This window comes from Gossypium hirsutum, chromosome A11 (assembly GCF_007990345.1).
Source record: "Gossypium hirsutum isolate 1008001.06 chromosome A11, Gossypium_hirsutum_v2.1, whole genome shotgun sequence".
NCBI classification, from domain to species: domain Eukaryota; kingdom Viridiplantae; phylum Streptophyta; class Magnoliopsida; order Malvales; family Malvaceae; genus Gossypium; species Gossypium hirsutum.
In genome coordinates this window covers 23,296,820-23,320,386 of record NC_053434.1, presented here as the reverse complement: position 1 = coordinate 23,320,386, position 23,567 = coordinate 23,296,820, and the positions used below count along the sequence as shown (strand labels likewise).

General features: G+C 35.6%; 4 protein-coding genes across 9 annotated transcripts; 2 read left to right on the top strand and 2 right to left on the bottom strand.

Annotated features, from left to right (window-relative positions):
• Positions 1 to 4,635: 4,635 nt before the first annotated feature.
• Positions 4,636 to 8,289, top strand: LOC107895264 (transmembrane 9 superfamily member 3). Of its 5 annotated transcripts, none has more exons than XM_016820563.2 (8): positions 4,636 to 5,162; positions 5,245 to 5,285; positions 5,361 to 5,937; positions 6,015 to 6,152; positions 6,241 to 6,397; positions 6,948 to 7,432; positions 7,709 to 7,956; positions 8,054 to 8,289. In XM_016820563.2, the coding sequence occupies exons 1-7, from the start codon at positions 5,011 to 5,013 to the stop codon at positions 7,926 to 7,928; spliced, it is 1,770 nt and encodes a 589-aa protein (XP_016676052.2). In that variant the 5' UTR covers positions 4,636 to 5,010; the 3' UTR covers positions 7,929 to 7,956; positions 8,054 to 8,289. The 5 variants fall into 5 exon arrangements, with proteins under 5 accessions (XP_016676052.2, XP_016676057.2, XP_016676043.2 ...); XM_016820568.2 differs by having other exon boundaries at positions 8,035 to 8,289; XM_016820554.2 differs by having other exon boundaries at positions 7,709 to 8,289.
• Positions 8,290 to 8,498: 209 nt separating this feature from the next.
• On the bottom strand, positions 8,499 to 10,152 carry LOC107895287 (uncharacterized). The gene is made up of 3 exons (XM_016820588.2): positions 9,704 to 10,152; positions 9,350 to 9,587; positions 8,499 to 8,876 (listed from the first exon to the last, which is right to left on the bottom strand). Exons 1-3 carry the CDS (start codon positions 9,965 to 9,967, stop codon positions 8,746 to 8,748), a joined length of 633 nt encoding a protein of 210 aa, XP_016676077.2. The 5' UTR covers positions 9,968 to 10,152; the 3' UTR covers positions 8,499 to 8,745.
• A 356-nt stretch (positions 10,153 to 10,508) lies between these two features.
• LOC107895294 (gluconokinase) lies at positions 10,509 to 12,946 on the bottom strand. Of its 2 annotated transcripts, none has more exons than XM_016820600.2 (5): positions 12,744 to 12,946; positions 12,527 to 12,583; positions 12,402 to 12,444; positions 11,169 to 11,248; positions 10,509 to 11,042 (listed from the first exon to the last, which is right to left on the bottom strand). In XM_016820600.2, the coding sequence occupies exons 2-5, from the start codon at positions 12,543 to 12,545 to the stop codon at positions 10,603 to 10,605; spliced, it is 582 nt and encodes a 193-aa protein (XP_016676089.1). In that variant the 5' UTR covers positions 12,546 to 12,583; positions 12,744 to 12,946; the 3' UTR covers positions 10,509 to 10,602. The 2 variants fall into 2 exon arrangements, with proteins under 2 accessions (XP_016676089.1, XP_040937325.1); XM_041081391.1 differs by having other exon boundaries at positions 12,527 to 12,580; positions 12,744 to 12,939.
• A 6,203-nt stretch (positions 12,947 to 19,149) lies between these two features.
• Positions 19,150 to 22,770, top strand: LOC107895301 (receptor protein kinase TMK1). Its single transcript, XM_016820613.2, has 2 exons — positions 19,150 to 21,798; positions 22,022 to 22,770. The coding sequence occupies exons 1-2, from the start codon at positions 19,467 to 19,469 to the stop codon at positions 22,549 to 22,551; spliced, it is 2,862 nt and encodes a 953-aa protein (XP_016676102.1). The 5' UTR covers positions 19,150 to 19,466; the 3' UTR covers positions 22,552 to 22,770.
• The last annotated feature ends 797 nt before the right edge of the window (positions 22,771 to 23,567 follow it).

The window sequence follows — 23,567 nt, the reverse complement described above, 5'->3', positions numbered from 1 at the left end:
AGGCGGTTAACTCTGTATTGAGGCGCATACGCCATCTCCCGATTTCTGTAGTTTTCTTGGTAACATTCTATAAGTTGGCGACATTGATGCCTAAGATGAGGTTGAGACAAGCTAAGCAGATCGAGGCCGGACACGTGTACGTTGAGGCCATCCGAAAGGCCATGATGGTAAATAGTCAAAAGGCATAAACAATGAATGCAGAATTGTCTTCGCGTGACTTGGAGACTTTTCGAGTTCAAGAGTACATCGGCCGTCGTTCGGGTCTTCCACCTAGGTCGTATGCAGTTGATCTGCAAAACAGGAGATGCGAGTGCAGGACATTTCAGACACTTCAATATCCGTGTGCGCATGTTCATATAGCATGTGCAATAGCAAACTTAAATGTTGAACAATTTATAGACGAGATCTACACGTTGCAACGCACATTGTGTATATAGGGGAACGAATTTCCTATAATGCACGATGTCTCAAACTGGGAAGTTCCATCGCTTGTTTTTGAGATGGTGCCTGCTTGTAGTCTTCGTAGACATCCTAAAGGTCGACCACAATCGATGAGAATTTGAAATGAAATGGATGTCAAGGAGACAGGTGAACCCAAACTATGCACTGTGTGTCGAACATCTGGACATAACCGATCAATATGCCCACATCGTGTCTATGTTTTCGGTCAATCATCTCGTAATGCCAGACTCTAAGATGACGAATAATATATTATTTAGCGCGTGTTCTTGTAAAAACATTGTAAATATATGAAAAATTAGATAAATTGTATGAGAAAAAATTGAAAATTACATAGAAAGATAGATAATTTAAATGAAATGAGAAAAAAATTGAAATGAACAAAAATAATATAAATGAATTGAGAAAAAATTTAAATTTATAAGGAAATAAAGATAAATTTAAATGAAATGAGGAAAAAATTAAATATATGGAAAGATAGATAATTTAAATGAAATGAGGAAAAAAATTAATTTAAATGAAATGAGAAGAAAAATTAAATTTGCATGGAAAGATAGATAATTTAAATGAAATGAGGAAAAAAATTAATTTAAATAAAAATATATAAATGAAATAAGAAAAAAATTAAATTAAAAAAAATATAATTTAAATGAAATGGGAATGGAAATGAAATGAAATGGAAATGAAATTGGAATGAAATGGAAAAAAAATTGATGTGACTATTGCGGCAGGCTTGGCCTGCGTCAGGCCTAGGCGTAGGCCTGTGAAATGGCCGGCTGGAAAGGGCAAAAAAAATTCAAATTTTAATTTATCTAAATGGGGGGTCAGGACTAAGAAACCCCCAAAAAATGAAATGATATTTTTTTAACAAATTTAAAATTTAAATTGACAAAAATAAAATATAAAAAAATTTAAATGAAAAAAATTAATGAAATAAAATGCTAAATGAAAAATAAATATGAAACAAAATGTAATTTGTAATGAAAATGAAATTAAATGAAATATTAAATGAATATAAAATGAAATGATGATTATGAAATGGAATGAAAGTAATAAAAAAATTATAAATTTAAATGAAATAAAATACTGAAACGAAAAGATAAGTTTTGGAATGAGAAAAAATAAAGTTTAAATGGAAGGATAGATAATTTAAATGAAATGTAAATGTAAATGAAATGAAATTAAAATGAAATTGGAATGAAATGAAAAAAAAAAAAGAGGCGAAAAGACCTTTCCTGCGTTAGGCCTGTGTCACTGAAACAAGGCCAAATTGGCCTTCCAATGGCCGGCCTTACATTCAGTTTTTTTTTTACTTCATAATTTTTTTTTTCATTTTTGCCCCTACTTCAGCCAAATGGTCCCCAACTATAAATAGGCTACTCCGACGACCACCGAGCACCTCCAAACACCTCTGACAACAGCTGTTCACAGTCAACCACCACCGACGACCGCTGATACTCTATGGATCCTAATCCTAATGTTATTTTAAATGACAAAAACCACATTGCAGCTGCATAAAGTGAACGAGAAATAAAATGTCTTATTTAATTTTAAATATTATTTTAAATTCATTTTTAAACGAGAAATATAACATTATATATTTACTATAAACGCAGGATTTGTACCGAATTGTGAGACCCCGGTTGCATGATCCCTGTTATTTTCCCGATCGAAGAGTTTTACTGAATTTGAGTGTCGCAGGTTTTAGGGTAGCCGTGTACATTCAAATATTTGAACTACGGGCTGATTTAATATCGACCTTAGTTGAAAGATGGCGCCCGGAGACACATACGTTCCACCTCCCGTGTGGGGAGGTAACTATTACACTGCAAGACGTAGCAGACCAATTAGGGCTGTCTATAAACGACGAAGCAGTGACCGGGCTTGGAAGAGTGCCTGATCTGTGGGGCACTTGCGAGCAGTTACTTGGAAAGGAGCCCCCCAACAACGAGGAATGACGATTAACTTATATTAAATTTACTTGGTTAAAAGAAAACTTCCAGCATCTTCCAAGCAGTCCAACATAGATGGACATTATCTATGCTGCAAGAGCATTCATTCTTCAACTTATAGGTGGGATACTGTTGTTGGACAGCAATCAAACTAAAGTCTCAATAATGTATCTCCTCTTATTAGAGGATCTCGAGCTTGCTGAAAGATTTAGTTGGGGCTCTACAGTGTTAGCATGCTTATACCGCGAGCTTTGTCGAGTGGCAAAGCCGCCTATGAAATCAATGGCTGGATGTTGCCTTCTACTGCAGTCTTGGCCATTATACCGAATGCCATTTCTGGCATCAGTAAGCCACCAACCATATGTGTGGCCACTCGTTAATAAGTAAATATATAGTTCAATTTTGCCATATATTTTTTAATTACATACTGTAGTATACTAATTTTTTGCATGGAAAAAATAATCTAATAATTTTTTCCTTTTTTTAGATTGGTAACTATATCGGGAATCGGGCGTATGTTCACCGTACCTATGTACCGTATGATGATAGAGACTCATTCCGAGGATGCCGTAAAATGCTATTCCAAATATGTATTTTTTAAATACAATAATTGTACAAGAAAAAAATTAAATAATAATGTGTTGTCTATATTATGCAGTTTATATGGATGTTTTATGATGAGAAAGATATTGCGGTGCTCATACCATCATGGGTTTTCAAGCAGCAACAGCTGTTCGTGTCAAATGTACCGTTGATTCATTTCTATATGATGAAGTGTCACGATAGAGGTCGGGTTTTGAGGCAGTTCGGTTGCGCACAACTTATTCCGAACCCTCCCGTCGACATAAAAAAATTCCACCAAATGGACAAAAAGGGTTCGGGTCGAAACGCTTTAAATTGGGCACAAAAACATGAACCGTATATTTTTCTGTGGAATCAGCGACATTAGAAGCGCCCTTCCTTGTATGTCTTAGAGGGAAGCTTCTCTCTTACGCCCGAGTGCGTAGCATGGTATATGGCACACCGGAAACCCTTTATATTCCAAGGTCATTACATGCTGATCCAAAGAGACATGCAACTGGAATTTTCTCGATGGCAACAAAGGAACGCACAACTGCACAGTAACCAAATTCCGCCATTCAGGAACATCGAGTCAGATACTACTTTGGACCCCGATCTCGAGCTCCAATATGAAGCATCTGGCTCATCATCACACCATCTGAATCCAGATTCGCTGCAAGAAATTCCTCCATCATTCGAGGATATTTTTGGTGATGACTTAGAGCCTCAACATTTGACACGATTCGAATGGTCCTCATACCACCAGAAGCTCCGTCTCGAAACACGTACACCCACCACTGAGGATATTTTTCCATCGACACCTCCGGTCATTCAATACCCATTAACTCCCAATTATGGTGTATATGGTTATTCTACTTTTCTAAGTACAGCGGACGGGACATCGAAGGCCGGACCGAACAATTATCAAATGCCTGAGCAAGGTGCATGGCATCATCGACGGAGGCATCCAGACCGTTACACGCCACCGCCGGGGACGTCGCCGAGATCGCAACAATTTTAAATTTTTTCTGTTAATTTTTACTTTATTTTAAAATTATTCTGTAAATATTTATTTTATTGTTAAATTATTTTTTTAAATATTAATTTAATTTCTCTAAAATAATTATTTGTTTGAATAAATAACTTCGAAATATTTTAAAAAAAATTCAAATAAGTAATAGTACACAACAAATTAAATTTATATACACAATAAAATACAATCATTCTACAATATTAATACAAAAATAATATGCACTATATTAAATTTAAACATCCAACGAACTACAAACAGATGGGTAAAATTAATATACAAATATTTTAAATTCAAATTATATATATTACAGATTAAATTAAATTTAAAGATACAAAAAAATACAAACATTCTAAGAAATTAATACACCAAATTATAAAAATGAAACCTTAAATCCTAAACAACTATATTAAATTTACAGATATAAAAAAATGCAAACATTCTTAAGAAATAATACAATTATTTTCAATAGTAATTTCTTCCCAACTAATCATCTTCTGCTTAAATCAGGTCTACGTTGCATCAGGATAATTGGTTAGTTGAAACGGTCAGCAAAATTAAAAAGAAACAGAAAACCAGCTGCATGAACCAAGGGTAAATATAACTTCTTAAAAGCTCTAGACCCTTTCTTCTTCCATTGTCCCGTGAGATACCTTTGCATGGAAACTCTACCAACTGATTCTAACCACAACCTAGTTGTGGAATAATCGCTACTGCACCATAGATAATGTCTATCTACATTTGATGATTGAGATGCTTCTTCGTCTCTTACACTGTCAAAGTCAAGTAAACGGATTGTTTTTTTAATCCCCTTCTTCGCCCACCAATCTTATATATTTATAATATACCACCGACACCATTTCTCCTCCTCCTGGGAAACTGGTTGTTAAGTCATTATCATATAAAGTAAACTCACTCGTCTTTATGTCACGACTTGGTCTTCCTTTTTAGAAATTAGAATACAACTGGTTCCCCTTCCTCTCTTCGAATCGTTTTTGCAGTGAGGGAATGGAGAGAATGAGGACGTGTTTGGTTGCAGTGGCCCTTGCGAGCCTATGCTGCGTAGCGCATGTGAGATCCAGTGCCTCTGATCATCGTTACAAAGCTGGAGATGAAGTCCCTCTTTATGCTAATAAAGTCGGTCCCTTCGGCAATCCCAGGTGTCCCTTCTTTCCATTTTTCTCAATTTCTCGATTTTACAGTTTTTTATTTCCTTTAACCTATTTTCTCTTTCATTAACAGCGAGACATACCGTTACTTCGATTTTCCATTCTGTTCCTCAGGTTCGTTTCTGTTTGTTTGGTCGTTTTTGGTCTTTTTTAAGGGAGTTTAAGATGAATTGAGATTGTGCTGTGCAGTCCCCCTGAAGGAGAAGAAGGAAGCTTTTGGCGAAGTATTGAATGGGGATCGGCTAGTGAGTGGCCCTTACAGAATTGACTTTTTGAGCGAGAAAGATGCTGAGATTGCTTGCAAAAGGAAGCTCTCAAAGGAAGAAGTTGCCAGGTTCAGAACCGCCATCTCTAAAGACTATTACTTCCAAATGTACTTCGACGACCTTCCGTTTTGGGGCTTCTTTGGCAAAGTTGATAACGTAGGCAAGGCCGATCCAAGCGATTGCAAATATTATCTCTATAAGCATCTCGTATTCGAGATATTTTACAATAAGGACCGTGTTATCGAGATTAATGTCAGAATTGATCCACGCGCGGTTGTCGATGTCACCGGAGACGAACCTGTTGATGTGGATTTCATGTACACCGTTAAATGGAAGGAAATAGACGTCCCTTTTGAGAAACGGCTGGATAAGTACAAGTCGTCTTCTTCCTTGCGGCAAATCCAGTGGTTCTCAACCCTTAATTCATGTGTCACCCTTTTGTTATTGACCGCTTTCCTCGCCACCATTCTCATGCGAATCCTTAAGAATGATTTCATTAAGAATAAAATTTCTCTGTTTTGATGCATGAAAATCCACATTTAATTCAAATTACACGGTTTTATATATCGGTTAAAAGGTATGCACATGATGAGGAATCAGCGGATCAGGAGGAGGAGACTGGGTGGAAGAGCATTCATGGTGATGTCTTCAGGTATCCGAAGCATAAGTCTTTGTTTGCAGCAGCTATTGGTTGTGGCACCCAGCTCTTTTCTATGTGAGTGTATTGACCTTCGATTTACAGTTATTTTTGGCTTCTTGTTTATGAGCAATCTAGTGACTGGCTTATTTGCATCATCTTCCAGTACAATTTTCATTTTTATCCTTGCTGTAGTTGGGGTCTTTTATCCATATAATCGAGGAGCTTTGTTGACTGCTTTGGTAGTCATTTATGCCCTTACATCTGGAATTGCTGGCTACACTGCAGCTTCTTTCTATTGTCAGCTAGAAGGAACAAATTGGGTATGTAATACTAGTCTTTGTTCCTTTTTCAATCTAGTAACTGTTTAGTAGTGTTGGGTATGTGAAATTTTCTCATATCGATTGTCCAATACCGAATACGAATTTAAATAATGTAGATATTTATTAGTTAAAATCTGAACTCACAAATTTACCAAATATAACTCCAAAACTGAAACAATTGGGAATAAGCAAATGTAATCAATGCATAATAAGCCTAAAAAACCTATTTCTACATGCACTGATATTTACCTCATAAAATGGTCTTTCTTCCAAATTGAATGTTCATCGTACTATTTTAGCATGTTTCAAAATGCTGTTCACTCCCCCAAAATGGATAAAAAAGCTTTTGTAATGTTCATTGGAATACTTTGGATGGGGTAACTCTTGCCTTTATCTTAATACCATCCACTCTTTCCTGCTGAATCTCAATGATAGCAAGTAGGAACTTAGAGCCAAAGCATGTTACCCTCATTTTAGAATGGTGACTAAAATGTGAATATCTTTTTTTTTGGTCAATTATAATGTCTATTTCTACACTTTTTCATGGCAGGTGAGAAACTTATTACTAACAGGAAGCTTGCTTTGTGGACCACTTTTTGTCACATTTTGCTTTCTTAACACTGTCGCGGTTGCTTATAAAGTCACTGCAGCATTGCCATTTGGAACCATTGTGGTGATTTTTCTCATATGGGCTCTGTTCTCGACTCCTTTATTAGTATTAGGAGGTATTGCTGGAAAGGATAGCAAGGCAGAGTTCCAAGCCCCATGTCGGACCACAAAATGTCCTAGAGATATCCCGCCGTTACCTTGGTATTGGAAAACTCTTCATCAGATGGCAATGGCGGGATTGTTGCCATTCAGTGCCATCTATATTGAAATTTACTACTTATTTGCCAGTGTGTGGGGACATAGAATCTACACGACATACGTCATCCTGTTTATTGTCTTTATCATTCTCTTAATCATCACTGCTTTTATTACCGTGGCTTTGACTTATTTTCAACTTGCTGCTGAAGACCATGGATGGTGGTGGAGGTATGCTGTTTTTGGCTCCTGATTTGCATATATAAAGAAACCCATGCATTTACAAGTGGGTACAAAGCCATGTTTGAAGAATATTTTTAAATTCCCTTCTTGTTTTGATGAGCTCAAGTACTCTTTGGTTGCTTGTTTGTTGGATAATTTCTAGTGTTATTAATATGAATTATTTTGATGATTCACTGATATTCAACATTCATATAGCATCTCAGGGTGCCACTGTTTTCATTAATCAGTTGGTCTTAACTAACATTCTCTTCGTTGGCATGTTAGGTCCTTCCTCTGTGGTGGGTCAACTGGGTTGTTCATGTATGCCTACTGTTTCTATTTCTACAGTGCCCAATCAGACATGTCAGGCCTCATGCAAACCTCATTCTTCTTTGGATACATGGCTTGCATTTGCTATGGCTTCTTCCTCATGCTTGGGGCCATTGGCTTCTGTGCATCTCTATTCTTTGTTTGTCACATCTATCGCTCTATCAAGTGCGAGTAGAGGAATTCTTAAAGTTTGTTTACAAGAGGTAATTCTAATTATGTTTGCTTAATAATTGGAAGCAATGGCATAGTTTGTGGAAATATTTCATGATAACTGTCAATAGCCATTTTCGAATCACATAGGGAGAAGATTGGGACATTGTGCTCTGCCTCAAAGCAGCAGTGAAAGCGCATATGTGTGCTTGGGACAGGTATTGAATTGCTATTGCAATGTCTTGTGAAAAAGCAAATCATCTTTGTTTGTTACTTTTTCTCAGAAACTTGTAATTTTCTCAGTACATCGACTAAAATTATCCCATTTCCATTTTTGCATGTTACATATTTTGTTATACGAAATTATATACAAAAGTTTAAGGAAATCTCTGCAGACCTTGATTTGGAATTAAGCTTACCTAGCAAATCTATGCAGACATATTGAATGGGTAATGCACAAATTGAGGAAGCATAATAAAACTAGTGTACGCTAAGAAAGATCAAATTTGCTCAGGATAGTGATAGCAGATCTTCCTCCTAACCTATGTATGGGTGTCTTATAGACCCAACAATATTAAAATCTAAGTCGTTAAAATAGAGTAACAAAATTGAATATTGAGATAATGACAAAAGCTGCCTTGGATCCAAACATCTTCATATTTCTCAATCTAATCTATGAACAAGCAACACCATCTCACCCGCATATACAAGCACCAAAATGGTCAAAAACATAAGCACAAGATAAAAATTATACATATACTGAAGCATCTAGGATTTCTTAAAGACAAAAGCATTTGAATCTGAAACTCTGTCCACTTACTTCCAGTCGTGTAGTGTTCCAGTTAGTCGATACGGGCATGCTCTGCAGAAGAGTAAGCTGAAAGAACTGATCCAGTCTTGCTCAATGACTGCTTGGCAAATCCCACACTTTTCCTAGTACCCAACCATATGGCCCAAAAGAATCCAACCCAACCTGATTCATATTGAAAATATGTCAGTTCAAATCCCCCAGTCCAGGCCGTTCCAGTTGCAAAATAAGAAAAGCCTAAACACTATTCATGTGTGAAGAATTAGCCATAAACAAAAAAAATTAGGGTGTACTTAGTTAAGCAAAAAAGTGAAAGAAAGAGAGCAACTTATGGGCCCTGATAACTTTTGCTTTCCAGTTTTAATACATCTTAACATTTTCTCTGTCTTTGGGGTATTGCAGCACCACAAAGATGCTTAATTTGGCCTAACATATATAATATCAAGCAAATTCTAGCAACTTAATTTGGCTTACAATCTAAGACAACCCTAAATGAAGGCATAAACAAAAATGATTCATCATGTTGTGGTTTTGTAAGGCAAGCAATAGCATAGCAAAAAAGTTGGATGTCATAAACAGAAAGAACAAAATCGAATGAAACAAAAGTAAGCAAAGACATGGTTGGAGAGATATAATACCTGCAGTTATCATAGCAGCAAAAATTGCTGAAATCGTCGCAATAGAAATAACGAATGCAGCAATTGACATGGCCCCAATATAAATAGCTGTTACACATGCAAGGGAAAAGAACAAGAAGCCTCCCGCAGCTGCCAAAGAGATGAGAAGAGAGACAATAATGGCATTGACAGTCGCTACCAGAAATATAAGCATAAAGATAAGCAACCCTGTCAATGCAAGAAAAGCAACGGACCCAATCTGCACAAGATTTGTTGGTCAGAGAAAGAGAATCAAAGTGATTAAAACCCAAAAACAGAAATTAAGAATGGGCTAATAATAATTTTATCAAATTTAAAGCAGGGCGATAACATTACAGAAATGACGAGGAGAGCACGGAGGGGGCTGCCTCGACGAGTCCACCGCAGGAGGGTTTGGCCAGTGTTTCTAGAGGCTTCGCCGAGACGAGGCCCGTTCTCGGAAACGGATATCTTGATCCGCTGCAGCAACGGGGCTGATTCCGTCGACGATGCATCGGGTAAGATCATCGAAACCGAACGGTGGAGAACATCATAGAGCGTTTCTTCATTATGGACGCGCTGGTTTTCGTTTAGGGTGACGCCGTTCGTTTGGTCCGCCATGGCGGATTTGCTATTATTTACTTCAAGTTGAAGATGACGAAGGAGAATAGAATAGAATTAGGATTGTTGGTCGCTAGAATTTGATTTTCGGAGTACCAAAGAAAAAACCTCCAATGGCGGATTATCCGTCTGGTCTGGTAGTTTGAAGAATCGACTTTGAATAAAATAAATTTTAACTTATATCGGTTTCATCGATCTATATTACAATCGGGTAAAGTACACCCGGGATCACTCAACTATTAGCGATTTTACATTTTGGTCACTCAATTTTAAAAGATTGCAAATTGGTAACTGAACTATTGGAAAACTATCATTTAAGTCACTATTCATTATAGGGTAAATTATACCCAAATTGTAAACTTACCTATCCCCATATATGACGCCTGTTAGCAACTTAAGAGGCTAGTGACCAACAGTAACTATCGAGAAAATTGTGAACTTACTAATAATTGAGATTCAATGTTTTTACAAGTATTGTGGATGGAGAGGGCGCCTTTCACCTGTATAGGGTTTGATCTTCCTCAACGTTAAGATGGTCTTCTTTGAATATAAAATACCATGGATTATTACTGCTCAAATAAATTACATTTGATAAAACACTGAAGCAATTGCTATTCGAGAAATCATAAATTGCTTTAACAATCCCTATTCCCAGCGGTTTGTTCAAAATCAGAGAACAAAAATGTTTGTATTTTGCTTACAATGATTAAAGGGCTTAAGGTGGCATCAACTTTAAATATCCCCTCACCTTCATCTATGTTAAGCGACTCTAGTTGTGATTGCAGAAGTGTGGCCGGCATGAAATGCTTCCCTTCTGCAGCTCGTTTCTCGAGACGAGCGGCAAGAACATCGGCCTTGGCATCCAAAAGAACAAACTGCACCCTACTAGCATAGCTCCCATGCACATAATCAGCATCAGCGGATCTTAGAATTTCTCTGTAATGTTTCTGCAGTGAAGAACACCCGAGTATCACAGTTTTTCCATTGTCTAACTTATCTTTTAGAACACCCTGTAGCGTTTCTAGCCATGGAATACGATCCTCATCTGAGAGGGGAATACCTTGGCTCATCTTTTCTGTGTATTTAAATGAATAGCAAATGTTAAAGACAAACAAATTTTAAATAATATTTATAATATATATAAAGAGAGAAAAACTGCGAATTCATGCTCAATAGCCATGTCTATATCTCTATTGCTTACCTTTATTTGATAGTGGATGGAAATCATCAGCATCAAGAAAGCTACAGTTCAAAACTTTGGCCAACATGTCACCTATTGTGCTGGTTATACACAAAAGTAGAAGAGCATGAGTACGGTGATCTTACTGTTACCTTTATACTATATCTATCCTACTCGGACATAGGTGCGAAAGACCCTAATCATGCCATAAAAAATAACATCAATGTATATATACTACATATGAATTACAATCATTATAAAAAAACGCCATAGGAGAATCAAGTGCAAAGAAGAGCCATATCACAAAATAATCATACAACTTCTAGAAAAGTTCTATTTGAAAGACTAATGACTCAAAGCAAAACTTCTATACTATGTCAAATGTTCACATGTCATTCTCTATCAATAACATGTTAGACCCTCTAAACATACTGAGAAATTTTACCAAAAGTGAAATCCACATGATCACTTCAACTCCTATGAAAAGTAACTTAAAGACCATGATTGCTAAAATCTCAAAAACCCCATAGTTACTAATAATAATATGGTGATAGAATTATGGGTGACATTTATGCCATTCTAGATCTGTATCTTAAGATGCACGAAACATTCTCATAAGCTTTTATCAAGGATGGAAATAGACAATTGTTCACCTCGTAATGGTTAACTATTATTACCAAGAGATGCCTATCAGGAAATATCAAAAGGGTATCTTGAAGGGTCGTGCTCAGCAATGACTATGTTGTTGTTATTCGGATGATCGCAAGTACCCATGAATAATTAACAAGAGTCTGTCTTCCTCCCCTTTAATGTACTATTTCCATACATCCCCTTTCTATGTTATTGCAGAAACAAATTTCAAATGGATCCCCAAAACTAATTCTACTTTGGCCTTAGAAAATAAATCAATTTTAAACATAACTATACAGAAGAAAAAGACGGCTTAAAGTTAGTAGAAAGGTATAATTCCTGAAAAAAATTGTAAAATTGGACTAAGAGTATAAAGTTACCATAGTATTATGATCAGAAACATTCATTTCGTGAAGGACAACAAACTTATGGCATGATGATAGTTTTGATGATATTTGAAGATAAATGGACTACAAAATTATGACTAAATCAATGGATATCTTTTCCTTTTCCACATATATTGAGGGAAAAAAATTGAAAAAGATTTTAATAATTGCTAGGTTCAGCTTTCAATTATGAATGAGAAATTACAGAGCAAAAACAAAGGGAGAAAAAGGGGCTTACGATTTGCCAGCGCCACTAACGCCCATAATCACAACAACTCTTCCTACAAAAAGAGAAAGAAAGGAAACATAAACAAATGTATAAAAAGAAAAGAAAATACAAGGCAAATATGAGCTGAATGTTACCTTTGTGATCAAAAGCCATATTAAGTCAAAGATAAGATACTATATTTTCCTTCACTGCTGCAATTCAGCAATAGGAGATGAAATCAATAAACTATATTTTGAGTCAGAAATAAAATCCAAAGACAAGCTGAACGAAGGGAAGAGACGATTAAAATAAAACAAGTAAAGAAGTAGAATATAATAGTCGTGAAAAACAAAGTGGTCCATGCATTTGAACCTAAGTCAACTCCCGATTGTGATCCACCAAGACTAGAAACAGAGCTCCTAATACCCAGAAAATATGGGAGTTGGTCTTGCAATGCTGTTCGTATAAAGCTCAATTAGAGAAATATGGTGGAAAACTAAATAAACAATGGAAAGGAAAAAAACAAGAAAGAAAAAAGCAAACAAGGAAGAGGCAGGTGGAAAGATATTAGTTGAGAAATTAGCTTACCCGCTACAAATGCCCAAATGGAGTACTCGCGGGTTGGTAGTAATTATTTTAAGAAAAATACCTAATTTTTTAGTAATGCTATAATTATTTTTGAATACACCTTATATTTTTAAAGGAAATGATATGAAATCTTTGAAAATAAATTATTAGAAGGGATAAATATCAACTTCGAATATAAACAAATATGATATGTATAAAATAAATTATTTAAGTATATATTTTTTTTAAAATCATTAAAAATTATTTAATATTAGATTATCGCACAATTGGGTTAAAAAAGTTATATAAAAATATATTTATAAAAAATTATGTAAAAAAATAATTTATTGAAATGTCGTATTGAAGATTACAGTTTTTTTATACTTTTTGAAAGATAACAACACCCTCATAAATATTTATTACTTTGAAAAATAATGAGATTTGAATAATTTTTTAACTGAATTGATATCTAATTATGTCATATGATTATATGGTGGAAATTTTTATATATTAAATGTTTTTTTTTGCTTAAATATCAAATGAATCATTCGTTCAAATAATAAATTTAAATGTTTAACATTCATTATGTTACAAGTTGAAATTTCATTATATAAATTTTTTAGATTTTATATCAAATATAAAAAGATAAAACACCTGCAAGGTAATATTTATTACTTTGTAAAATAGTGGGTTTTAGGTAATTTTCTAATTGATTTGGGAATCAATTATGGCACGTTGACGATGTAGTTGAAATAAAATTTATGTATTAAATAAATATTTATTAAAATTTTATATAAAAAATCAAATGAAACTTTGGTTGAATTGATAAAACTAAATGTTTAAAATTCATTGTCTCAAATTCAAATCTCACTGTGATAGAGGTTTATTGATTTTATATAAAATGATAAGACAAAAACACTCTGATAATAATAAAACTTACTTTTTTCATAAAAATATATATATAACTTACTTTTGTATATAAAAGGGTACTTTAGTAATTTTCTAATTGAATTGACGCTCAATTAACTTGTGACACAGACACAAACACGTTGATAATAATATATATTTTTTTGTGAAAGATAATAATATAATTTGCTTTGTATATAAAAATGTATTTTAGTAATCTCTCAACTAAATTGACGCTTGATTGACTCGTGATACAGACTTAGTTAATAACTTAAATATAAGATAGATATAGATACTCGCAAATGGAGTCTTCAAATTTTACATATTTAAAATTGACATATCACATTTAAGATGTAATGAAAAATAAAATAAAAAATAAATGTAAAGGGATAAGTTTTGGACAAATTAGAAATTATCATAAGAAATTATTGTTTATGTCTAATTAAATTTAAATCCATTTAGAACTTTTTTATAAGGAAATTATTGTTTATTGACGATTATTTTGTCTCTAATTAATTAAATTAAAACGAGATAAAAAATAAATAAAAATATTTAATTATTGTAAGAAACTTTAATTCTGCAATAACTCTCTTTACTTTGTTGATTGGCACTGTGACAGCCCTAAATTGACCCTAGTCGGAAAGTGGTTGCGGGACCGCTAAACCGAGTCACCGAAATATTTGAATATAATATTTATTGTCTAAAATATGTGAGTATGAATGTGTGAAAGTTTTAAGCTTCGATTTAGTCGATTGCATGTGAATTTAGTTAATAGGACTTATGTGTGACACTTTTGAAATGTGATAGGTTAATCTATAAGGATCTATTAATGCATGTTAGAAAATGCTTGTACTTGCATGTCAAATTACCCAAAAATTTTAGGTAGTGGCCGGCCATGCTATGGGTTAAAACATATTATAAACATTTTGTGTTAATATGTTGTGTTAAAAATAATAAAATAAAAGGTTAGTAATAAAGTAATGAAAAATTGGGGGGTGATGAAAAAGAAGAAGCTAGAATTTGGTTCTTCTTGGCCGAAATGAAAAGTAAAAGAAAGAAAGAAAAGTTTGAAGAAGTTCGGCCATGCTTGTAACTAGATTGAGGTATGTTTGATGTTATTCCATGAAATTCATGCATATTTTTAGTTGTTAGTTTGAATTCTACCTAGCCCATGGTTTAAATTTTTGCTATTTGATGGAGATGATACTCGGCTATGGATGTTGTCTTTCTTGGTTGGTGTTTGATGTTGTGGTGATGAGGCATGAAGATGATTGAGTTTGAGTGCTTAATAAAAAGGATTGGATGTGAGTGTGTGTGAGAATTAGAAAAGGATGGGTCTTAGCAACTTCATGAAGTGTTCGGCCATGGTGCTAAAATGTTGTATTTGTGTTTAAACTTAGAATTATTTAGTTATATGGTTAGTATAGGTATGGATGACCGAATATGAGAGCATGAATAGATGAAGAGTTTTGTAATTATAAAAAAATTGGTTAATTGATATGTGGTAAATGTTAAGTGTTAAATGAAATGGAAATGATATTATATTGGAATATGTATATTCGACCACATGAATGAATACATAGATTGATGTTGCATATATTCGGCCTTTAATTAAGTATGTAGGTGATAGTGATAGATTGATGTTGCACATTCGGCTATAGGTAAGCATATTGATGATTTTATCTTGACTTAGATAATCGGCTAAAGGAGAATATTAGCTAATATGTTGAATTTGATTCATGATTTCGTATATATATGACTCTAATGTCTAATATATATATGGGCTAAGTACCTTGAATTTCTCTTGATGTTCAAAATGATTAAATCAATTTATTTGTTAAATTAAGCTCAAGAGCAAAGGGGAACTAAATCTGATAAAGGAAAGGAAAAAGTAATTGAATAGCCGTTGAAGTCGTTCGACAACATCCGAGGTAAGTCTTCGAGTAATGGAACTTAGTTTATGATTTGATTAAGTCATGACATATAAGCATAACAAATAAACGGTGATATAATGATTCTACTTGGATTATATATTGAGGTGATTAGTTTATACTTATGACGGGCAGCCGAATGCGTATAGAGATCATGTTATAAAGCAAATCAAAATCATGCTCTTTGTATGTGGCTATTGAGCCGAAAATGGTAATGGTTGACAAGTGTCTTGTGTTTGAATTCTAGTTATGAAAATGAAATATAGATGTGTTAGGATTTATTGATATATGTGCATGATTATTCGGATGATATCAGGGCTAAGTCCCAAAGGCATTTGTGCTAGTGACTATATCCGGGCTAAGTCCCGAAGGCATTTGTGCTAGTGACTATATCCGGGCGAAGTCCCGAAGGCATTTGTGCTAGTGACTATATCCGGGCTAAGACCCGAAGGCATTTGTGCGAGTTGCTATATCCGGCTAAATCCCGAAGGTACTTGGGTTTGGAAATGAGCGATCTTGCTGTAATAATTTCAATTAATACGCTCATAAAATCCAAACGATAAGGTAAGTTTCGTATATGCATCGGAAAAAGTTGATTCCTTTTTAAATAGTATTCGCCCAATTGATTAACAAACTTCTGGCCTTTAGTTAGGTTTGATCCCCTGTGTATGAATATATACTGGTTGAGGTGTGAAGTAAGTATGATTTTGGGAATATGCGTATATGCAATTATTCATTTAGTCGTATGAACGCTATACTTTAGTCGTAAATAATTTCATTACTTAAACTTACTAAGCATTAAAATGCTTATTCTGTTACTTTGATTCTCTATTTTATAGATTTTGTTCGTCAGCTATCGGACTCGGGAGTGTCAAAGTCGAAGTCGTCCACACTATCTAAGCCCTTTTGGTACTCTTTTAGTTGAACTTTGATAATGGCATGTATAGGACTGACCTTTGTTGTTAATTAAGTACCTTTTGATTATGTATATATTCGGATAGCCATGCGAAAATTGCTTATATATTTTGAGCATAGCATTATAATCATTTTGTATATATGGTTATTGAGTAGTATGGAAATGCTTGGTAATGATTAGCCATTGGAATGGTTAATCACGATCATATTTGGTGCTATGTATGTCAAACGGCTAGTTGATTCATGGAAAACTATGAAATAGGTGAAATTTACCTTAAAATAGATGCTGACAGCAGCAGTGATGTGAGTTTGAAAAATCATTAAAAATAGTAAAAATGTAATTAAATAAGGAATAAATTATGTAATCTAATCTTGATGAGTCTATTTTCATATGAAAGAAACGATACGACCATACGAGCCGTATTTTATGAGATGTTTAAGTTTTCGTGAAACAGGGCCAGAGCTATTTCTGGATCCCCTGTTATGACTTTGGAAATTCACCATAAATTAACCAGAGATAATTAGAAGTCATGCTTTATATGTACAGATTCCTTTTTGAGTCTAGTTTCATTAGAGACAAACGGCATAAGTATTGAAGCCCTGTACAGGGAGATATCTAAGTCGTAATGCATGAAGGTCAGAGTAGTCGAACCTTGAAACAGGGGAGACTTTAACTAATAAACTGTACTAATTGGCCCGACCAAAAATTCTAGAAAAAAATTTGTAGATGGATATATGAGTCTAGTTTCAGGAAAAAATTACGGAATCGGTTTTCGAGTTTTGGAACTCGAGATATGATTTTTAAAGTGACTATGATGCAGTTAGCCAGCTTGTCTGGAAATTTTAAAATGATCTGTGTAAATAAATGAATTAAGTCCGTTAACACCTCGTGTTCGACTCAGACAACGGTCTCGGGTACGGGGCGTTACAGGCACTATAAAAAAAAGCTTACCTCTAGGCGATTCAATTTTCCAATTTCAAAAATAAAAGTTATCACAAGGGAAGATTTTGGAGACTCGAATCTTTCTTCATAATTTCATAAATTCATAAAAAATGAAAGAACTTGAAGAAATTATGACGAACGCCATATCAATTATGAAGAAAGAAAAGCTTTCCCCAATCTGATCTAGTGAAAAGCTCTCCCCCCTTTGCAAGGAGACTAACTTGTTTTCAAGATAAGTCCCGATAACCCTTGAAGCAAATTCAACCATTTAAGATCAAGTCTAGAAAAACTTTTGATCTAAAATCTCTCTAAACCCATTTTCAAGATTAAGTATCTATAACTCTTAAAGTGAACATAAAAAATTCAAGATCAATTTTTAAAAATTCTTGAATCTAATCAAATCAAATACTATCAACTGCAACTTTTGATAATAACACCAAATACTTGAAATTAACAAACCACATTTATTTACAATAATTTTCAAAAATAATTATTACCTGCTACAGTAATTCCAAATTGGCCCGAGGTAATTAAATCATTACTTGATAATATTTGAGATTTAAGTATCCAATAAATGAGAGTATTTAATTCAAATTTAAGTTTTGATAATAATATTTGAATTTAGTAATAAAATTTTAAAATGAAATGAGAAATTAGATTAAAAAGTTAAGATATCGGACCACTGACTTGTAAACATTATTGTAAAGGTGTTGTAATATAGGACATTGAATTAGATAGATGGAACAAAAGTTTGGTTGAACGAATCTCAACCAATAAATAACAGAATTTTCTTTGATTTAACATTGAGATTGCAGTAGAATGCGGCTTTTAGGCCGAAAGCAACGGTAAACGGGCCCTAACGTAAAGTAGAGTGCGAGCGTGGCCTTTGTTTTCTCACTTCGCCGTTGAATTAGAAAAACAACTCGGTTAGTCTGCGCGGACAAGGCAAGGCTAGGCATTTGTCAATTGCCAATTTGGCCTTTCCCTAGTTGGCGTGTGGTGCAACCCCAAACTGGAATGGATTCCAAGATTTGCCAACCCCAATGTTTGATACCGAGGGCTGGTCACAGGGTTGTAAACCCCAAATTTTGATAATTTTTTGTAATTTATGTTTTGGTTCATTTGTAAATATATCATTTTAGCCGGTTTGATTTTTTTCAATTATGGTTAGATAGCGTCCACTTAATTACCTACTCGTCCACCCTTCCCCTATCCTTGCCCTTGCCTGTTTTTAGCTTCCAAAAATCACATTAATTTTCGACTATTAATTTAATGTTATTGGGTCAAATAGAATCTATTTTTTTTGGATTTAAATTTAAATATTAAAATTAATAACTAAATATAAATTAATTACCATTGTTTTAGATAATGAATTGGGACATAAGATTATCACACAGGCAATCTGAGCCCTACCTTTAAATATTATCTTTGTGACAGCCTTTGCTTAGCTAATTTGTAGATTCCCCAGGTCAGGCCAGGCCAGAAAATATGGGTCCCCACATCCCATGTGCACTACACTTCACTCCTTTTCCTTCTCAATTACTAGTACTCTTTTTTTTTTTCTGCTTACTCTGTTCTTTTCTACTTGCTCCCTGTGCTTATCATTTTCATTCCCCGTTCTCAACCTCCGCTTCTCTTTCTCCCTATTCTCATTTCTTCTTCTTCTTTTGCCTTTTGAGTTTCCAGTTTTTCAGTTCAGTCCCTACAACATGTTGCTTTCATTCATCTAATGCCTCTGAGAAAAGGAAGAGAAAAGCTGCAACTCTTTCCCGCATCATTTTCCCCAGAAAAAAGAAAAAAAACTAAAGCTTTGAGTTCTTAATCTTTCTCAATATGAACTACAAACCTAGACTTAGTTTCTGCTTCAAGCTTTTTGCTTTTATTATTGGCTTCTCTTCAATCTTCATATCTGTTAAATCCCAGACAACTGCAAGCGACGATGCTGCTGCCATGTTAGCCCTTAAGAAGACCCTCGGTCCCCCCGAATCTCTCGGGTGGACCGACCCGGATCCATGCAAATGGAAACACGTTTTCTGCTCAGAGGACAAGCGCGTCACTCGGATCCAAATCGGTCACCAGAACCTGCAAGGTACACTTCCTTCAGATATTCAGAACCTTACTGAACTTGAGCGTTTAGAGGTACAATGGAATAACATTTCGGGTCCCGTACCTAGCTTAAACGGGTTAAGCTCACTCCAAGTGCTTATGCTTAGCAACAATCACTTCACTTCATTCCCCACTGATTTCTTTTCTGGTTTATCTTCTCTTCAATCCGTGGAAATGGATAACAACCCTTTTTCCGCCTGGGAAATCCCTCAAAGTTTGCAAAATGCTTCAGCTTTGCAGAATTTCTCAGCTAACTCTGCTAACATCACTGGGAAAATACCAGACATCTTTGGGTCTGATGCGTTTCCAGGTCTCACCATTTTGCATTTGGCTTTCAATAGTCTCGAAGGTGAGCTGCCCTCCAGCTTTTCTGGGTCGTCAATCCAGTCTTTGTGGGTTAATGGTCAGCTAAGTAACAGTAAACTTAATGGTACCGTAGCTGTACTCCAGAACATGACATTCTTAAAGGAGGTTTGGTTGCATTCCAATTCGTTCTCTGGTCCTTTACCAGATTTCTCCGGTTTGAAAGACTTGCAGAGTCTGAGTTTGAGGGACAACTCGTTTACTGGCCCGGTTCCTGTTTCTCTTATGAAGCTTGAGTCATTAAAAACTGTAAATTTGACAAACAATTTGCTTCAAGGACCATTGCCCGAGTTTAAGGACTCGGTTGCTGTGGATATGGTTAAGGATTCCAATAGGTTTTGTTTGCCGAGTCCTGGTGACTGTGATCCGAGGGTGACTTCGTTGCTTAATGTTGTGAAGTCTATGGATTATCCACAAAGGCTTGCTGATAATTGGAAGGGGAATGACCCTTGCATGGATTGGCTTGGGATTACATGCAGTAATGGCAACATTACTGTTATTAATTTTGAGAAGATGGGAGTTACAGGTACCATATCTCCTGATTTTGCATCACTTAAGTCCTTGCAGAGGCTGATTCTTGCTGGCAATAATCTGACTGGTACCATTCCTGAGGAGCTTACTGCACTGGTTGCACTTAAAGAACTGGATGTTTCCAACAATCATCTTTATGGGAAAGTCCCCACTTTCAAGAGCAATATCATTTTGAGTACAAATGGTAATCCTGACATTGGGAAGGAGAAGAGTACTAGTTCTCCAGGGTCTGAATCTGGCAATCCCAGTGCAGGATCAGGGTCTAAAAGTAGTGGAAATTCTGGAAATGGAGGCAAGAAAACTTCAGCTTTCATTGGAATAATCATAGCTTCTATATTTGGGGGTCTGTTAGTTGTTGGCTTGCTTGGCTTGTTGGTTTTCTGTCTTTACAAAAAGAAACAGAAACGGTTTAGCAGAGTGCAGAGCCCAAATGCAATGGTAATTCACCCTCGCCATTCTGGTTCGGATAACGAAAGTGTTAAGATCACTGTTGCTGGCTCGAGCGTCAGTGTTGGTGCTGTTAGTGAAGCTCATACGTTTCCGAGCAGTGAGCCTGGTGGCGACATACAAATGGTTGAGGCGGGTAACATGGTGATCTCTATCCAAGTTCTAAGGAATGTGACCAACAATTTCAGTGAAGAAAATATATTGGGACAAGGAGGTTTTGGGGTGGTATATAAAGGCGAGTTGCATGATGGTACAAAGATTGCTGTGAAGAGAATGGAATCTGGGGTTATTAGTGGGAAGGGTTCTACTGAATTTATGTCCGAGATTGCCGTATTGACAAAGGTCCGACATCGGCATCTGGTTGCTCTTCTTGGATATTGCCTTGATGGAAATGAAAAGCTTCTTGTCTATGAATACATGCCCCAAGGTACTCTAAGCAGACATATCTTTAACTGGGAAGAAGAAGGATTGAAACCTCTTGAATGGACAAAAAGGTTAACCATTGCCTTAGATGTGGCAAGGGGTGTTGAGTATCTTCACGGTTTAGCCCATCAAAGTTTTATACATCGAGACTTGAAGCCTTCAAACATTCTACTAGGAGATGATATGAGGGCTAAGGTAGCAGATTTCGGTCTTGTGCGTCTTGCCCCTGAGGGTAAAGCCTCCATTGAAACTAGAATTGCTGGAACCTTTGGATACTTGGCACCGGAATATGCAGGTATCTTTTGTTTACTGGTTTTGCCTTTAAATTTCATAATGTTTATATAGAAATGCAAATCAGTTATGCATGATGAAAGTATGCAAGTATTTGATATGAATGTAGCATTTGACTCTTTAAGCATAGAACAAAGACCTGATAGAGACATCAATGATTTCATCTTATATTTATTCTGCTAGGTATGGAATCTAAGTCATTTTTTTTCTTTGAATGTGAATTGCAGTTACTGGACGAGTTACAACGAAAGTTGATGTATTTAGTTTTGGGGTGATACTGATGGAGCTAATCACTGGTAGAAAAGCACTTGATGAGAGCCAACCAGAGGAAAGCATACACCTAGTGACATGGTTCAAGAGAATGCACATCAACAAGGACTCGTTCCGCAAAGCCATCGACCCCACAATCGACCTCAATGAGGAAACGCTAGCCAGCATCAGCACAGTTGCTGAGTTGGCTGGTCATTGCTGTGCAAGGGAACCATATCAGAGGCCTGATATGGGTCATGCTGTAAATGTGTTATCTTCTCTAGTGGAGCTCTGGAAACCAACCGATCAATGTTCTGAAGACATATATGGCATTGACCTTGAAATGTCATTGCCACAAGCACTAAAGAAGTGGCAAGCTTATGAAGGCCGAAGCAATTTGGAATCTTCATCATCTTCACTTCTTCCCAGCTTAGACAACACTCAAACCAGCATTCCGACGCGACCGTACGGATTTGCTGAGTCATTTACATCCGCAGATGGGAGATAAGCAGCAGTTGTATATTATTGAATCAGTGGCTCTTGTATGTTCATTCTTATTGCTTCTTCCTTCTTAGTAGAACTTGTGTAGCCTAATTATTTTCTTGAACGATATTGTATTTTGCTTGGAATATGATTGCGATGTTCTTCGGTTTGGAAACTCCGGAGAGTAGCTTAAGGTAAACTAAATGCTGTCAAAAGCCAAATAATTAATGTTTCATTTCATTCATGCAAATGTGTCAGCGCTTAATCCTGGCATTTTAGAAACTCTGATCACTAATTGTGTTCAACTCGTATCTGTCACATGAATATAACCTGAAAAGATTTAGATACTTGTAAATGTAATATTCGTATTGGACGTATATAGATAAAAAAAAGTTGGGCAATTCAGTAGTGTTAATGGTAACTTTGGACAAGCTCTGAAGATGATGCCAAGTTGGGCAAAACTGAAAAGTCACAAAGTTCATGTGATGTTGGGACATTCTGCAAATAAAAACAGGAAAAAAAAGAAGAAAAAAGCAGAAGTGAAACAGCTCAAAGCCGTGGAATGAAGAAACAGACAGATGGGGTGGTGGGGGGTGACGTTGCTGTCTTGAGATGTCTGTAGTAATAAAGTAATATGCGGGGACCTGCGGGTGTTGGTGATGAGGTGTAGGTTCCCTACACATGGCTCACGTTCTGCTCGCTGCTTTCAAGGCATATGTCCCCTCTGCCTATCACTCTCCCGCCATCGTTACTTCCGTTTCCATTTTTTCTCCCACACCAATTATATTCATAACGAAAAATTATAATCATATTGAGCTCCCAACATTTAGTCAAATAAGTTCGGATCTAGCATTTAAAAAATACGTTATTCCTTTTCACTTAATCTAACATCGATTAGTATTATTTTCGTGTGTTTGTGGATACGAGTTAGGGAGGAATAAGGAGGTTACCTCATGTTTGGACCAACCCAAACATGTTCATCAACTATTTCCGTGAGTCAGCCTCCCTGTAAATCTTCATTTTATATCAGGGACGTAATGA

Coding starts and splice junctions, on each gene's coding strand:
- LOC107895294 (XM_016820600.2), bottom strand. Junction 11,249..12,401: donor GTTAGTGGCGCTGGCAAATC/GTAAGCCCCTTT, acceptor GTGTATAACCAG/CACAATAGGTGACATGTTGG. Junction 11,043..11,168: donor CCATCCACTATCAAATAAAG/GTAAGCAATAGA, acceptor TTAAATACACAG/AAAAGATGAGCCAAGGTATT.
- LOC107895287 (XM_016820588.2), bottom strand. CDS start 9,967: ATGGCGGACCAAACGAACGGCGTCACCCTAAACGAAAACCAGCGCGTC. Junction 9,588..9,703: donor GTGCTCTCCTCGTCATTTCT/GTAATGTTATCG, acceptor AATCTTGTGCAG/ATTGGGTCCGTTGCTTTTCT. Junction 8,877..9,349: donor TGCTGCTATGATAACTGCAG/GTATTATATCTC, acceptor AATATGAATCAG/GTTGGGTTGGATTCTTTTGG.
- LOC107895264 (XM_016820563.2), top strand. CDS start 5,011: ATGGAGAGAATGAGGACGTGTTTGGTTGCAGTGGCCCTTGCGAGCCTA. Junction 5,163..5,244: donor GGTCCCTTCGGCAATCCCAG/GTGTCCCTTCTT, acceptor TTTCATTAACAG/CGAGACATACCGTTACTTCG. Junction 5,938..6,014: donor CTTAAGAATGATTTCATTAA/GAATAAAATTTC, acceptor ATCGGTTAAAAG/GTATGCACATGATGAGGAAT.
- LOC107895301 (XM_016820613.2), top strand. CDS start 19,467: ATGAACTACAAACCTAGACTTAGTTTCTGCTTCAAGCTTTTTGCTTTT. Junction 21,799..22,021: donor CTTGGCACCGGAATATGCAG/GTATCTTTTGTT, acceptor TGTGAATTGCAG/TTACTGGACGAGTTACAACG.